Raw genomic sequence first — 15,941 nt, 5'->3', positions numbered from 1 at the left:
GCAAACTAGGTGTCGAGGTGCCTACTGATGTGGTCGCATCGCGGCCTGCATTCACTGGGTCCTGGGGTGGGCTGTGCTTCTTTTGGCGGAAGGAACGGTGAGTGGAAAAACCTGTTTGGGAAATCCCCACCCCCAGGCAGCTGCGCTGTCACTGGATCAGTCTGGAACAAGCAGGAAGTGGAGGCCACAGCCTAGTGGCAAGTTAGGTGTCCAGGTGTCTACCAAAAAGGTGAATGCCAGCAAATCGCATGTCCATGAGAAAAGATTGGACATCCCCTTAAAAGCCTGTGGTTATCAACTGGCCATGTCTGCATGCCAATGATGACGCAATTACTGTGCCAGTGAGCCAGTCAAAGGGTCCACAGGCCAGAATTGTCCTGGGGGATGAGGTCCCCAGGGTTGACATTGTCACGCGGCCCCCCCTCTTCATCAAATTTTTTCATCAGGACGCAAGGGGATGGGGTCCCTGGGGCCAAAATCATCCCAGGAGGTCGGGGAAATGCTGCCACCCTCGATTATATAATGGAAAGACACAGGGATGGGGTCCCCAAGACCAAAATCGGCCCAGGGAGGGGGGCCGTGCAGCACCACCCGCCAATGAAATTATGGTTGTTACAAAGAAAGGGTATACCCAAAATCACTGGGACCTGAGTGCAAGACAGTATAAAGTATGGTGGTCCCAGTATTACAACACCAAGACAGTGTCAATGGAAAAAATACAATAGTATTTAAAATAGAAAATCGAAGAAGAACTATGCTGATGCTGCAGTGTTATTTAATCACACTGAACATAACTTCAAGTTTGTAAGAGCGACATTTTAGAGAAAACACATTTAAGAAACATCATCATTGGAGTGCCGAGATGAAAAGGTGAAAGGGGAAGGAAAGTGATTCAAGTGAGGTAGTGAGGTACGTGAAGTATAAATGGTGATGAATATCACAATCAAATAGTCAGGCATATCCTATTCAATGCCAAAAAACTTTAGTCATAGTACATAACATCTGTACACAATTAATTCCATCGCCATGTAACACAAGACTTCACAGTAAAGCAAGTACTGTTGAAGGAACTGGCATCAATGAAATGTCGATGTTTCGACCCCTGTATGAGTGTAGGTTCTTCCAACCCTTATTGGCGGGGTCTTCCTCAGGACTGATGTTGGAGTGGGAGGGACGGGGCACCGTAAATGGATAGAAAGGGACCTCACAGAAGTGAATGCTGTCATGTCGTGTGGGCTCTGCGGCTCTGAGAAAATGCGAAGGAGAGAGTGAAAAATCACTCAAAAGATGCGAATTAATCAATGGAATCTGTGAACCGTGACGGGTCCGTGGTTCACCAGATGTTGTGACCACGGATCCGTCACGGATCACAGATTCCATTGATTAATTCGGGGATCTACTCCTACTCCTATGACATGGGATTCTAACCACGGATTATTGGATGTAAGCACATTGAGTATGAACTTTCTGGACACGATCTATAGAATCGAACGCATCTTTTGAGTGATTTTTCACTCTCTCCTTCGCATTTTATCGGAGCCACGGAGCCCACACGACCTGACAACATTCCCTTCTGTGAGGTCCCTTTCTATCCATTCACAGTCTGTCTCCTGGGTTTAGTGCAAAACTTAAAATTCCTTAAACGCAAGTTCTGTGTGATTGCATGGCTTTTAGCTAAAAGACGGGTCTCTATGCAATGGGGGGATAAGAGTTATCCTAATACCAAACAGTGGCTTTGTGATATGACATATTGTAAAGATACTCTGCAGACCTATGAGGAGGAACTGCCCTCCCGTTCCAGAACTAGAGACTTCTGGGTAACACTAACCGACTATCCTTCTGCCCATCAAGCTGTAACCACACCGTTGACAGACTGAACCATTGTTAGAAACATTGAATATGTTGTGTACTGATGTTAGAATGATGTACTGTACTACAGATTTTAATTATATGCCCGTAATGTTTTGTTGTGTACGTTTTTGTTTATGTATACTCTGTATGAAAAAAGCAATTAAAAAAAAAAACTTTGTCAAAGCTTGATTACTTCTTGAAGAGTTATATGGAGTGCCGTGTCAAGATCGGGAGCCATTACTTGGAGTCTGGGGAGGCATTACCTTGAAAACATTCTTTAAAATGTTCGTTGTAAACTGTGGACAAAGAAGATCAGACTTCGAACCCCAATTCACAAAACCAACAAATTTGTCTGGCCCAAAAACCACCTGTCCCCTAGTTTTCTTCTTTGCCTAAAAAAATACCTTCTTGCTGCTCAACGGTATGATAGTACACTAAAACCCAGCAGGGTAAAGTCCTTCACTGACATCAGGCGCCTTTCGCCTGCTTCCAAAAGCGGTTAATAATTCCGTACAGAAAGTTGCGGAAAAATGTTAAAAGTGAATTGGAAATTAGGCTTATGTGAGTGTCCTCAGGTTGCACAAGCAGGAGAAGGAAAGAGAAGGTCTACTGGACAGAATTTGTCAGCACTAAATGGAAAACTGAGATTTCATGCACTGTGGGTGCAAGAGTAACTAACAGCTTGATGAGGGATAACGTAGCTACATTTAGAACTAGGTAACCCATTGACCAGTGTTGACAACCAAACCGTTCAGTTTTGCATCCTGGGATAGTGGGAATTGTAGTTTCATAGGCCTTTAAAGGGTGAGGGGCTAAACGTGCACCATGATTACTGCTTTTGACAAAAAAAAAAAAGTCAAGCTGAATGAACTTGGAAGCAACTGGCAGCCATACAGAAAGAGGCACTTTAAACAAACTTGTTAAAGACACAGTAAAATCATGAGTGCCGGTTACACCAGTAAATCTGAACAAACTCTGACCTGTGCATCCACTGCTGTCACATATCTGCCAACCTATAAACAAATTTCACTGCGTGAGGAGGGGCGTGGTCTAGGAGGGAGCAGAGCTTCGGGACAAGAGCTATCCAAAGCACCCACCCGCTCCCCCCCAAAAAATTGTGAGGCAAGCTCCTTACAGTCTTGCATCAAACAAAAATGGTTCTGAATACTCTACCGCTAGGAGATGATGGTGGGGGATGATGGCTGGGAGCCAAAGCTGAATGGAGCAGGATGGAGCACGCCACGGCGTGCATAACAAAAGAAAGGCGGTGCATGCTTTATGCCGATACCGCAAGCCCGGGAGTTGTGTGTAACAAAATAAAAAAACAAGCAGGATGGAGCATGCCACGGCGTGCATAAGAAAAGAAAGGCGGCGCATGCTTTATGCCGATACCGCAAGCCCGGGAGTTGTATGCGCGTGCGCATTTTTTTTATTTTTTTTTAAAAACACACGAGTGGCAAACGAGTTGTGTGCAGCCCGCAAAAAGGAATTTTTTTAAAAAGCGATCGCGCTCCAGATGGCACCTCGGGCACTAAAAGCTGGCGGCTGAGGGCGTGCACGCAAGCTCTAGGCCACAGTGGTAGCATTTTCTGAAGCCCTTATTAAAAGTCTCATTAGAGCAGCGCATGCGCTGGCTCAGGCGAGACCTAAAAAGGACTTACATCCCCACTCCTCTGTGTCCTGGCTTCTCATTGGTTCATGTTGGTGCAACTTACCTTTCCTCCATTTCTATTGGCTGCAGCATATTTTTTTCTGCATTTACCAATACTTTTTCCTTGTCTGCTACTCTTATCAGTTTCCCGCCTCCAAAATACTGTTAACATCCCCTTTTGTGGAGCTAGACTTTCATCTACTTTTGCCTTTTACTACTGCAGCATATTTATACAACAATTTATCACCTAGAGAGATTAAGGGCCAGATGTAGGTAAATACTATTTACCGATACTTAAATACCGAATTTTACCGATTCGGTATTTAAGATTAGGTAAATAGTATGTAGGTAATTTTTCGGTAAGTAGTACTGAATCGATAAAATTCTGTATTTACCGATTCGGTATTTACTGAATCGGTAATTCCCATTCCTATGGGCCTGGAGGCCAATAGGAATGAATGGGAATTACTGAATCGGTAAATACCGATTCGGTAAATGGGGAACACATACAAGGGTGGCAGGGTGTCACATTGACACCCTGTTGCACCCCTGAATAGTGCATGGGTGCACATGTGGCACACATACATGCCCTAAGGGAATATATGTCTGCCACATCGCAGTGTTGTAAAAGCAAAAAATTGCTTTTTCAAAGGTTTTCTTAATTTAACACCAACTTGTATTTGGTGGTAAATAACGAATCCTTAACTGAGGAATGCACTCACTTGAGTGCCCTCTACATTACGGATTCGGTAATTTACCGAATCGGTATGTTAAGAAATCAGTAATTTACCGATTCCTTAAGTTACTGATTTGGTAAAATACCGAATCCTACAAAAATGACACCTACATTCCAAATGCCAAATACCGGTCGGTAATGACCGAAATTCGGTAATTTCAGCTGTTACCGACCGGTATTGGGCGACCTACATCAGGCCCTAAGTGATTTGCATAGAATCACAGGATGTAGCCCGGCGCCACTGAGACTCAAACTAGGATCCCTAGCTCTTGAGTGAGCAGCTCTGGTCGTCTCACCACATCCTCTCCACACCTGTGTTGTCCGCCATGGAGCTCTCCTTCTCCCAGACAATGATTGATGAAAATAGCTCTTTATTAATTACATAGGCAAAACCGATGTATTACCAATGCTTGCTACATTTCTAAAAACCGTTGCCTTGTTCATCTTCGTTAAAAACACGATATAGCAGGCCATGGAAGACCGGGACAGCTCATGCTCGTCCCTGTACCTGGTACTCAGTGGCGAACCGAGAGGAGAAAAAAGTGGCATTACAGGCTATGTGAACTTTGAAAGAGTCAGGGCTCGAGTCGGGGATACACGCGGGTGGTTTCGTCCCACCACTCTTTTCACAGGGTGGACGCCGTCTCCCCTGCCAAGAAGTTGGGCCCCACAGAAATAAGCTGAACGTGTCCCGGTGTAATTATCAGACACCAGGACAAGTTGAGCATGTGACGTCATGGGGTCATTTGCATATTGTCAGTACCCCCACTTCTTTTTATAGGACTTGTGCCCTGGAAAGAGTATACTATTTGCTTACATATAGTGATGAGAGAATTACTGGCTTTCATTAGGCTGCATGCAGGGCTCGAGTCAGGGTACCACGCGGGTGGACGGCGTCCCCCCACTTATTTTCCCGGGAGTATGATAACTATAAACTGCAACTGAGTGCAAGCCACCTTTCGTGACGTCACTTCCTGTCGTGACGTCAGCGTCCCCCCACTTCTTTTTTTAGGACTTGTGCCCTGGCTGCATGTACAGTACAAACTCCTCCCACCCGCGAATGTCCAAGCATCATGTGCCAATCAGACGCAATCCACAAAAGCATAGTGACTCTAAGGCCAATGGCAGCCAAGTGACGTACATAAATGCAATCACATCTCTTTTGCTCATAAATCAGACTAACATCCTGCGTTCCTGTACATTTATTCCAGACAGTGTCTTCGGAGTAGCATGCCAATTACATAAAAGAAAAAACGGTCCTCAGGCTGTGCATATCCTAATTAGACATGCATAAACTAAAGCTGCAAAGTTGGCTGCACACTCACATTTTGCAATGGTCTGGCACACAACGATGCCCCCTTACCTGCATAGTGGAAATAATAAGGCCCCTGTGGATGACAAACTGACTCAGCGCCGCTGATCTTTTGTAGCTGTTACGGCCGTGCACCATCAGTAACCGTCCGATGTGCTTGAACTGGGTGATGGAAAAATCTGCTGCCAGGGAAGCTTGTTTTCCCTCCTAAATAAAAATGGTATTAATTATAGAATACTTTGAAAAATATGAATCATAAAACTGAGCTGCAGAAACTAATTTTTGTTATATTCATTTTCATTGTTTTTATAGCTAAAACTAACCATACAACATAGCTGTGGCACCAAACACTGCAGGACTTATCTATAAACAACATCCCATGTCAGAAGCACAGAACTAGAATAAAGGAATAAAAGCAAAAAAAGTGATTTAGTGTTCAGATGGTTCCTCCAATGCCCAAGTCTCCCGAGACCCAAGGACTCCACCCCCTCTCGTGCTTTCTTTCACAACTCGTGTGTTAGATTTGGGGGTCTCTAGTTGGCACAGGTAGGTACTTGTGACAAATAGGGACCCTCGCCTCTAGTCAGGATAAGGGGATTACACTCCTAAAATAACCCCTGCTCACCCCCTTGGTAGCTTGGCACGAGGAGGCAGGCTTTATCTCAGAGGCGTTGTGTGTTAAGCATTTGTGACCACATACAGTAACCCAGTGACAACACTACAAATGGACACCACACAGGTTTTATATAAAAAATAAGTATACTTTATATAGAGTTACCACAAGACCATAAACGACAAAAATACACAATACTGTTACTTTAAGATGGTAGATTAAGCTTAGCTCAGTTCAGTTCTTAGATGCAACACTTTGCGTCAATGTACCTTAGGTTGCGTTGCGCTTCCAGCGAGGGAAATGCGGCAATGTTCAGGTGCAAAGAAATAAAGACGTGAAGATCTCGGGGATGCGAGAAGTTCTCGGTTCGATGTGTGGACTGCAGCGACGACACCCTGACGATGCGTCGGCAGCAGCTCCAGCGGCGACACCCTTCCCCCACAATGCGTGAAGCTTCCGCTCAATGCGACAACTAAAGCGGTAACATCTACAATGCGACGGCAGCAGCTCCGACGGCGAAATGCTTCTCGGGGATGCGAGGTGCTCTTCTTCGATGCGGTGCAGTGCAACAGTTCCAGAGGCGACACCCTCTCTTGGAGTTGTGACGGCAGGCACAGCGACGGCGACATGCTCCGACCTCGTTGCGAGATTCTTCTCTTGATGCGGTGCAATGCGACAGCTACAGCGGCGACACCCTCCTTTGGAGTTGCGACGGCAGCAGCAGCGATGGCGACACGCTTAATCTTCGTTGCGGCACGCTTCTCTCCGATGCGGTGCACTGCGACAGTTCCAGCGGCGACACCCTCCTTCGGAGTTGCGACGGCAGGCACAGCGACAGTGACATACTTCTTCTCGTTGAGTCACGCTTCCAGCTCCTTGCGACACGCAGTTCCTCAGAAGGCCCAAAAACAGCAGCAGGCACTTCCAAAAGAATTCTGGGGAGCTGGGGGTTGAAGTCTGTTGTCCCTGAGTCTTCAGCAGGAGGCAAGCTCTTTTCCAAGCCCTTGGAGATCCTTCACTAGTTGAAAGCAAAGAACGCAAAGTTCCTTTCTCCTTCCTTTGGCAGTTAGGCAACCACTGCAGGCCAATCCCCCAAGCAGCACTTCAGCTTGGGAATAGTCTCTCCTCAGTTTCTTCAGGTTCCTCTCCTCAGTAAAGGTTTCTTCTTGTAGTCCAAAGTGTTCTAATTTCATGGGATTAGGGTCCCAATATTTATACCCCAAAAATCCTTTGTTCTCTGAGGGGAGAGGGGCCTTTGCCCAGTCCAAACCAGTTATGAAGCACTCTGTTTACCAGACTTCTTTCCTTTCACAGTGCAGGGTAGGCACATCAGACGCCCCACAGGAGGTGGAGCCAGCATTGTGGAAGCTAAGCACAGTCCTGGAGCACTTTGTTTACAGGACTCCTTCTTTTCTTTCAGTGTGCAGGGCAGAGACATCAGCCGCTCCCCAGGAGGTGGAGCCAGCATTGTGGAAGGCAGGCACAGCCCTATTCAAGGTTCAGGTGCAACTACTCCCTCCCATCTAGATGCAGATCTCTCTATTCACCACTTGGCTGACTCAGCCTGTCTCTTGGAATCCCCCAGCCCTGTCACTCACAAAACCAGACAAAGGAATACACAACCTAGCAGAGGCAGGCTTGAAAGGTTAGGCAAGCAAATACCTACTTTCTAAAAGTGGTATTTGCAAACACAGAATGTTAAAACCAACTTCACTAAAAGATGTATTTTATCATTCAGGCATACTAAACTCGAATTTCTACTATGTTCTCTGAGACAGTTAGGATTATAAACATGTAATAATCTAACAGCCCATTCTGGCCTATGGAGAACCAGTAGCCTTGCAATAGTGAAAAATGAAAATGGCTGTAATTCACTATTTGGACGTGCCACACACATCAGGGCTTGTCCTACCATATACTTACAATGCACCCTGCCCTTGGGCCTACCATAGGGGTGACTGATATGAAGAAAAGGGAAGGTTTTAGGGACTGGCAAGTGGGTGCACTTGCCCAGTCAGCATGAAGGTACCAGACTGCACACAGGCTCTGCAATGGCAGACCTTAGATACATTTTACAAGGCTGCTTCTGTGGGTGGCACAACCAGTGCTGCAGGCCCACCAGCAGCATTTGGATTTACACGCCCTGGGCACACTCAGTGCACTAGACTAGGGACTAACTAGTAAACCAAATAGCCAAACATGGAACCACTGATTAACACATCAATTTACAAAAGGGAGCACTTGCACTGTGGCACTGAATAGCAGTGGCACAGTGCCCAAAGCGTCTAATACCAACAAAAATACACAAGGCAACAGCAAAAATGGAAGGGAGACCCACGCCAATGGTGCCAGGTCTAACATCGTGCATTTGTGAATCACCTCTCTGCCTTGGCACAATACTCCACCACCTGGACTACTCCTGTGGAGTAGCTAGGGTCGGAGGGTGAGCGTCCTGACAGTACTCTGCAATGTCTCTCTTTGCAACTATGAAGCCAACTCCTGCCAAGGTTCTGTGCGGAATATACGATGATACAAGGTGTTGTGTGGTGTTACCACGCTTGGCATTACATTGCAAGTCGTTTCAACGACTTGCGCTAGATGGGGAGTTGGATTTAGGAATAGTATAAATTACTATTCCAATTCCAGTTAGCACAACAGCAGGGAATGTGTTGGATTTAAAATCCAACACATTCCCTTGTGTTGCACGCCCCCTAGCGCAAGTTGTAGAAATCCCTTGTGATGTAAAGCCACATGTGGTAACAACGCGGTTGTTGTAACGACCACGTTGTTACCTACCTGTGTAGTAACGACAGCGTTGTGACCACTGTTTCACTTCTGTGCGCTGGGAATCCACCCACCATGATTCCAACAAAGCTACATTGGAATCCAAAACTCTAGGAGTGTTTAGAATATTCGCTATGCTACCTTGGATTTCCTGACAATAGCGCTTTATAGGGGGACGAGCCGACAGGAAATATTTTCACGTGCGTAGGTGATTATTTTTTAGGTATGACCCAAATAAATCAACAGAACATATATTTCTGTTATCGTCACAAAACTGGGGCCTATTCCCAAGCTGCCTTTTGCAGTATGTAACGAAGTACTACAGTAGTTCTACTCATATATAACAAAATGCTATTCAGAAACCTACAGCAGGAGAACTACACTTCTCCTGTATTTTATGTGCAGAGATCCCCGTTGAGATATCAGACATCTCTGCACACTTAGGTATATATTTTTGAAGTAAATGTTGTAAAGACAACAGTGGTAGAAAACTAGAGAATTCTTATGACTAAATAGGTGTTTAGAGAACTTTAAGGATGTGTTTAAGGAGGGACATGCTAATGTAAACACATTCTCACAAAAGAATAAGACCACTGCTATTCACAAACCACACTTATAAAGTTACAACAGCCTTAAAAATGTCAAAAGCAGCTGCAAATGTACTCCAGCCCAGCCTTGGAGTAAGTCTAGCACCACACATGGCCACTAAGAGGTGCGGCAAAACATCCCCAGATGAAACAATACAGGCAGGGAAATACAATTAACACCCTATAGAGACTAATCTTGAATGACTTACATTCGTTATTCATTTAAATTATATAAATATATTTTGTTAGTGTTAAATATTATAACTAATAATAATTGTTTTTTTATTAATGTAATAATAAACCTAATTAAAACATTTACAAACGTAAACCTGCTCTTCAAGTTAAAAAATCATTTAAATATATAACTATTCAATGAGGATGGGACTTTTCAATTGTGTTGACTGGATTCACAGAGGCTGCATGAGGCCCAGCTCTAACATCACAGACATGCAGCATGAGCAGGGCTGGACTGGCCATAGCGGGCACCGGGCAATCCCCAGGTGCGCCGCACGGGTGGGGGCCGGTTTTTGGGCCCTGGGGGCGTTTTTTGTTACAGGGCCGTTTTTGCAGCATAGCTGCAAAATTGGCCCTGTACCAAAATCGGCCGAAACCGGCCCCGCAAGGAGCTCGGCGGCACCTCCAACCCCCACAGTGGGGAGGAGGGGCCAGCCGAGCACTTTGCCAGGGCCGGTTGTGGTTCCCAGTCTGGCCCTGAGCATGAGTCTTCACACTCATCATTTACCTGGCTTCAGGGATTCTATTTTAAATCTGTCGCTGCTTGGTAGTCGGAGGGGGCCCAGGACTACGTGGCTCATAACCCCAGTGAAGGGAGGGGGAGATTGACATATGCCAGCGCCGGCGGGTGCTTGAAAAATTACCTCTCTTCCCCACGGCGGGGGGCACGCCAGGGCGAAGAGCAGGCCTGTGTTCGCCCATCATCGCCCAGAAGAGGCCAGGCTGGGCCGTCCCTCTTTGCGGGCAAGCAGAGCCATCAGTCACCTCAAAGATATTGATCACCTGGACCCCAGTGGCCTCTGCAGGTACTTTCCCATATGATCTTGCTGCATACCAAGTTAATTATTTTCTGAGTGATCCATCAGTTAAACCCCCAGGATTAGGAAACAAAAACTGTGGGGGGAAGAATCGTCTAATGCACCTTCCTCAGCTGTAAGCTCCAGATTAGATATTTTCTTAGTCAGAGTATACCAAGTTAATCTAAAGAAATTGACCTTGCTGAAAGGCGAATCTCTCTGGAGCATCAGCTGGCCCACACGGCACTCCATATTTTCATCCCCCTGGTGGCTTAAGCAACACAAGTACACCTCATATAGTGCTGCCAGAGGGAAATGCCAGTTGCAGAGCAGAGATTACGTTATTGGACACAACTGACCATGACTCTATGTATGCCTCTGAAGGTGGCCCGTCTGCAAAGAGGAAGCACCAGAATAAGAGCACATGCAGCCATAGGACTGGAGAAACCGACAAAGATGGTTAAGGACAAAGCTAAACCCATCAGCAGAGCTGCATGTACAAGCGGCCACTCTGGACCAGCTCTATGCCTTGGCTTTGTGGAGAAAAATGATGAATTCAACTGGGATATGATTTTTGATAAGTTTAAGGAGTGGATTCCTTCCTGTATCAACCCCTAGTAGAGAAAATCACAAGCTTAGAGCTCGAAGTATCGATGCTCTCTAGGTTTAATCATCCCAAAAATCCTGACCGTACCGTGGCAGCAGGGCCAATGACAGCATATTATGTAAACACCACCTCTAATATGGAAGGTCGCGGCAGGATGCATTCACTGCGATTTGAGGCTAGCACTATGGCTGCCTCTTCTTCCGCTACCACTGAGGTAATTAGGCCCAACATGGTCACAGACCATCACTGCGCTGACCTGACCAGCATAAACCTTGGTTCTAATCCAGGAAGCCTATCTTTGTGCACCGGCTCTACCAAATATACTCACTCATTTTAATCTTCCTTCTGACTGCATCCCATACGTAGCAGTCCTAACTAATGTCCCATGCTTGTCCACAGCCAGGCTGGAAACCCACGATGACCTCAAAAACAAGGTTTGCCACTGACTAACTAAAATCTAGGATGTCAGCATTTCGATATACAGTGACATTGCATCTGTCAGAAAGGCTACATTGGGCCATATTGTATCTCTCAGAAGGGTGGTCTAGATTAGGCTGTAATGTATCTGTCAGAAGGGTGTGCTAGATTGGGCAATCAAGCAAATATTCCTGTGGGTACTGCTTAGTCGTAAATTGCAGCAATTCGACCCTAGTCGGCCATCTAATCTCAAATTGCTTCCAACACATTTACTGGAATCTCCAGAACAATCATATAACTATTCTGCCACTGGGGTTTTTTATTGTCAATTTTCAGGTACAAAGCCTATTAGGAGTGGCCCACTAGCTAGGCCTCCCAAACACGCTAACCGAGCCACCATTCCTACTTCTAACAGATTTAGCCCCTTGTCAGACTTAGAGGATTTAGATTCACTGCCTAATGTTCATGTAAGGGCGGGGCAGGTACGATAGAGAAATGTCTGCTCACAGGAAGCTGGCTTTTGAGTTGCACAAGACTTGGACTACTCTACCAATCTGATCTGCTGGAACATTGCTGGCCTGAGCTCTAAGCAGTCACATCCTTAAAAGTCTAAATTTTATTGAAAATTATGATATTGTGATGTTGCAGGAAACTTGGCACCTGTGGGGCATCATTTGGGATGGGTATGAATCTTTTACTGTGTCCGCCACCTGCTCTGCTGGGGGGAAAGCTCAGGGATTCCTGGCTATTATGGTACGAGTATCCAAGCCATTTAAAATTGTCCCAATTATATGTAATCCCCTGGGTACTCAAGACTTGTGGATTGTTCACTTCAACAGGCTTAACTTTGCTTTGATACATTTGTATAACCCAGTGGTTGAATTGTGCTGCCAAATCAAGGCACTGTTTAATATAACTGAGATTCTGAGAAACACAGCAGATTCTATCTTGAATGAGTTTCTTGTGCTTGTTGGAGGTGACTTTAATGCCAAGTTAGGTCTACATGAAACCCACTGAGAACCCTTTGTAGTGACAGTTTCCAACCTCAAGACCAATCAGAGAGGACAGCTACTCTTAGACATCTGTTGGCATTCAATCTTTGTACCCTGGCTGAAATTAGAGGCAACTTGGCATCTCAAGTTCCCATCTTTATAGGTTGGTTGGGATCAAGGCATCATTATTCATTACATCTTTCTTTCTAGAGACCTGGGCCCACCAGTCTGATGTCCTAAGCAGGGTGCAATACAGGTTTAGAAAGAGGCTAGGGACTCAGTGATAGTGCCCCAAACAAAGCCTATTGGTTGGGAAATACCTCATTGGCAGAAAAAAGGCTCCCTTTACCTTGCCTTCATGGATCTGAGCAGTGCTTTTTACTGTGTGAATCGCTCTAGATTATGGCTCATCCTTACTTGGATATGCATGCCTTAAACTTTGGTGGACTTTTTACGAGCATCGCACTGTGAGGTCTCAGCAATGGTCAGGTATGGCATGGATGGGGAGTGCACATCCTCCTTTATGCTGTCCCGTGGCATTCGCCAGAGATGTGCCTTGGCATAAAACTTGTTTCTTCTACATATTAATGATCTAAACTAATTTTTCACCATTCAAAGTAAAGACCTACCAATTGTTAATTCTATCCCTGTTCCAACTTTACTTTACACTGATGATGCGGTTTGGCTCTCTGAAACATTTAATGGATTACAGGGCCGTAGTCGAGAAATCTGCTCTATTTATAGACAATCTGGATTTAGATACTAAGACTCATGGTGTGTGGTCCGCAGAGTAGCAAAGTTAGACCTATCTCTATCAAGGGTATTAATATCACTTGGGTTAAGGTTTTTTTTATTTAGTAGTAACTTTTAATTCCTACAATAGCTTCTTTCCCTGTTTCTCCAGCAGCTGTCTTTGCTTTAACCACGCCATTGGGGCCCTGTCTGAGGTAACTGCAAAAGTAGGCAGCAAACCAATATTGCCCCTTTCGGAAATAAGCAGAAATACCTACCAATGCTTATATATGGGTCTGGAATATGGGGCTTCTAAGATTGTACCCCTCTCCAGATATTTCTTTGAGGTCTCCACCACTTCAAAAGCAAGACCGGGTGTAAATACTGGACCTCTGGCACTACCATATCAGTAACCTTCTAGACCTATGACTTCTCTGCAAAGAAGAAGAGCTGCTCTGCTGCTGAAAGTACAGCTACTCTTCTGGACTGCTGCTTTGATTAACCCTGCCCCTCTGTGCTCTTGCTGAGCTGCCCTGCTGCCTGCTGTTCTCCTGATTGGGGAGAAGGACTGGACCTGTATCACTAAAACCAGAGTGACTCAAAGGGCTTGCCTCCTGTTCCCAAGTCTCGGGGATATCAAAGACTTGAACCACCCTCATCTGCACCTGGACTCTGCAAGCTGTAGGTCTGCCCTGCCAAGTAGTGCAATCCCAGTCCTGGGCCGTTGGAAGTGAGGCTTAAGGCATCCAGAACCCATTCATACTCATCTTCATTAGTTCTGACCCATGCATCTTCGTCCTTGCATGGGTCAGAACCAGCGCATTCTCGTTGTTGCATGGAGTGGACCCGCCTCATCGCCCCTGGAACCAGTGCTTTACCTTCATAATTGACATATCGCCTACTGCGGGAGCAGCAGGCACATCATATTCCGACATGGCGCCTTGCACTTGGAACTGACGAATCGCTGCAGTTGCGTGGAGAAAATCACTGCATCTAATCCACTGTGTGGCTTAACACAGATGCATCACCTCGGCTGCACCTCACATCCTCGTCGACAATGACACATTCCGGATCAAAGTACTATGGTTCAGCGTGCCCCTGTGTGTCTCTGTAACCGGTCCATGCTCCAATGCGTTTGGCCTGAACTTTTGACTTTGCCCCAGTCTAGTGTGGCCAGATAACCCACTTAAGCATACTGCTTCTGAGCACAGTTTTGACATTTATACTTTAAAAATTCATATCCTGACTACTATTTGATGATTTTTGTCATTTTGTTCTTTTTTAATTTATAAAATGATAATCTAATTCCTTAACCTGGTGTGGAGTCTTTTTGTGGTGTATTCACTGTGTTATTGTATGATGTGTTGCACAAATACTTTACACTTTGCCTCTTTAGTTAAGCCTGACTGCTCTGTGGCAAGCTACCAGAGGGTGAGCACAGGATAATTTAGGGTGTGATGTGACATACCATGACTAGGATTGTGGTTCCTGTTTGGACAGGGAGGATACCTCTGCCAACCAGGAACTCAATATCGAACACTTCGGTTTCACTGACTGGATTTTTGCCACTCTGGTATCATTTTGTTAATTAAAATGTACTCTATATTTCTTAATTGGTTTGGGATTTTTCTTGGGTGTTTTATTCACTTTAGTGCTGCTTGTGTGCTGCATAAATCCTTTACACAGTGCCTCGAAGTTAAGCCTCAATGCTTTTGTGCCAAGCTACCACAGAGTTAAGAACAGGCTAATATTGGTACTTTTGTGGTTCACCATGACAAGGGATAGACTTAGTGGGGCTTTCACCCCTCTTAACAAGCAACCCAATGTCTTAAAGAGAGGTTTGAGATAGCTAGGTGTCATGCCTTGTGGTTCCCTTGTTTGTTTCCTTAACAACAGTGCTACAACAGGGTGCTTCACAGCCATATGGACAATGCTATGCTGAAATAATTATTTAATGGCCCTAAAAATGTTCATAGCCAGTGTGACAATGGGTTATATTATGGCAGGAGCTGGGCAATCATCGGTTGAAAGGTTTTGAGGCTTCAATTTTTGCAGTTGCCCTATAAACGTGTTCCAAGGTTCAATGTCACTTAGACTACCAAAGGACCTTTGAACATCAGAGCAGACATGAATGCTGTCATGTGTGCAACCTCCATTCCGTAGGACAAGTCTTCCAATGCCTTTCTTTTGCAATCTTCAAATGTTGGCCTAGAAGCTGACACCGCCATTTTGTTTTCTTGATGATCGCTCCGGTTGTAGAGTGGCTATCCAGGTGGAGTTGAATATCAAATTCTCTCCTTCACTTTCTACTGGCAAATTCTCCAACCATCTGAAGGGATGTATGACGTTATAACGCATACTTTTACTCCGCAGACCATTACAACGCGACTTTTACACCGCATACCGTTACAACGCATAGCGCCTTGGGGCGCTGGATAGTGGTAAGTATAATTTACTATTCTAACTCCAGTCCCCGTGGACCCTAGGGAAGGTGTTGGATAGTAAATTATACTTATTACCTATCCTAGAGCGCCCCCCAGCGCAATGCGTTGTAATGGTATGCGGAGTAATGGTCGCGTTGTAATGGGTCTGCGGAGTAAAAGATCCGTTGTAACAGGTGTATACCAT

General features: G+C 45.4%; 1 protein-coding gene across 2 annotated transcripts in view; it reads right to left on the bottom strand.

Annotated features, from left to right (window-relative positions):
- Nucleotides 1-15,941, bottom strand: part of ATP9B (ATPase phospholipid transporting 9B) — a 2,445,811-nt gene that overhangs the window by 42,370 nt on the left and 2,387,500 nt on the right. For both annotated transcript variants that reach the window (XM_078687568.1, XM_078687569.1), the window contains exon 24: nucleotides 5,602-5,757. In XM_078687568.1, coding sequence (XP_078543694.1) covers nucleotides 5,602-5,757 — 156 coding nt within the window. The remainder of the gene's footprint in view (nucleotides 1-5,601; nucleotides 5,758-15,941) is intronic.

Source organism: Lissotriton helveticus, chromosome 4_1, assembly GCF_964261635.1.
Source record: "Lissotriton helveticus chromosome 4_1, aLisHel1.1, whole genome shotgun sequence".
In the NCBI taxonomy this organism is placed as follows: Eukaryota; Metazoa; Chordata; class Amphibia; order Caudata; family Salamandridae; genus Lissotriton; species Lissotriton helveticus.
This window is presented reverse-complemented; position numbering and strand designations above follow the sequence as displayed.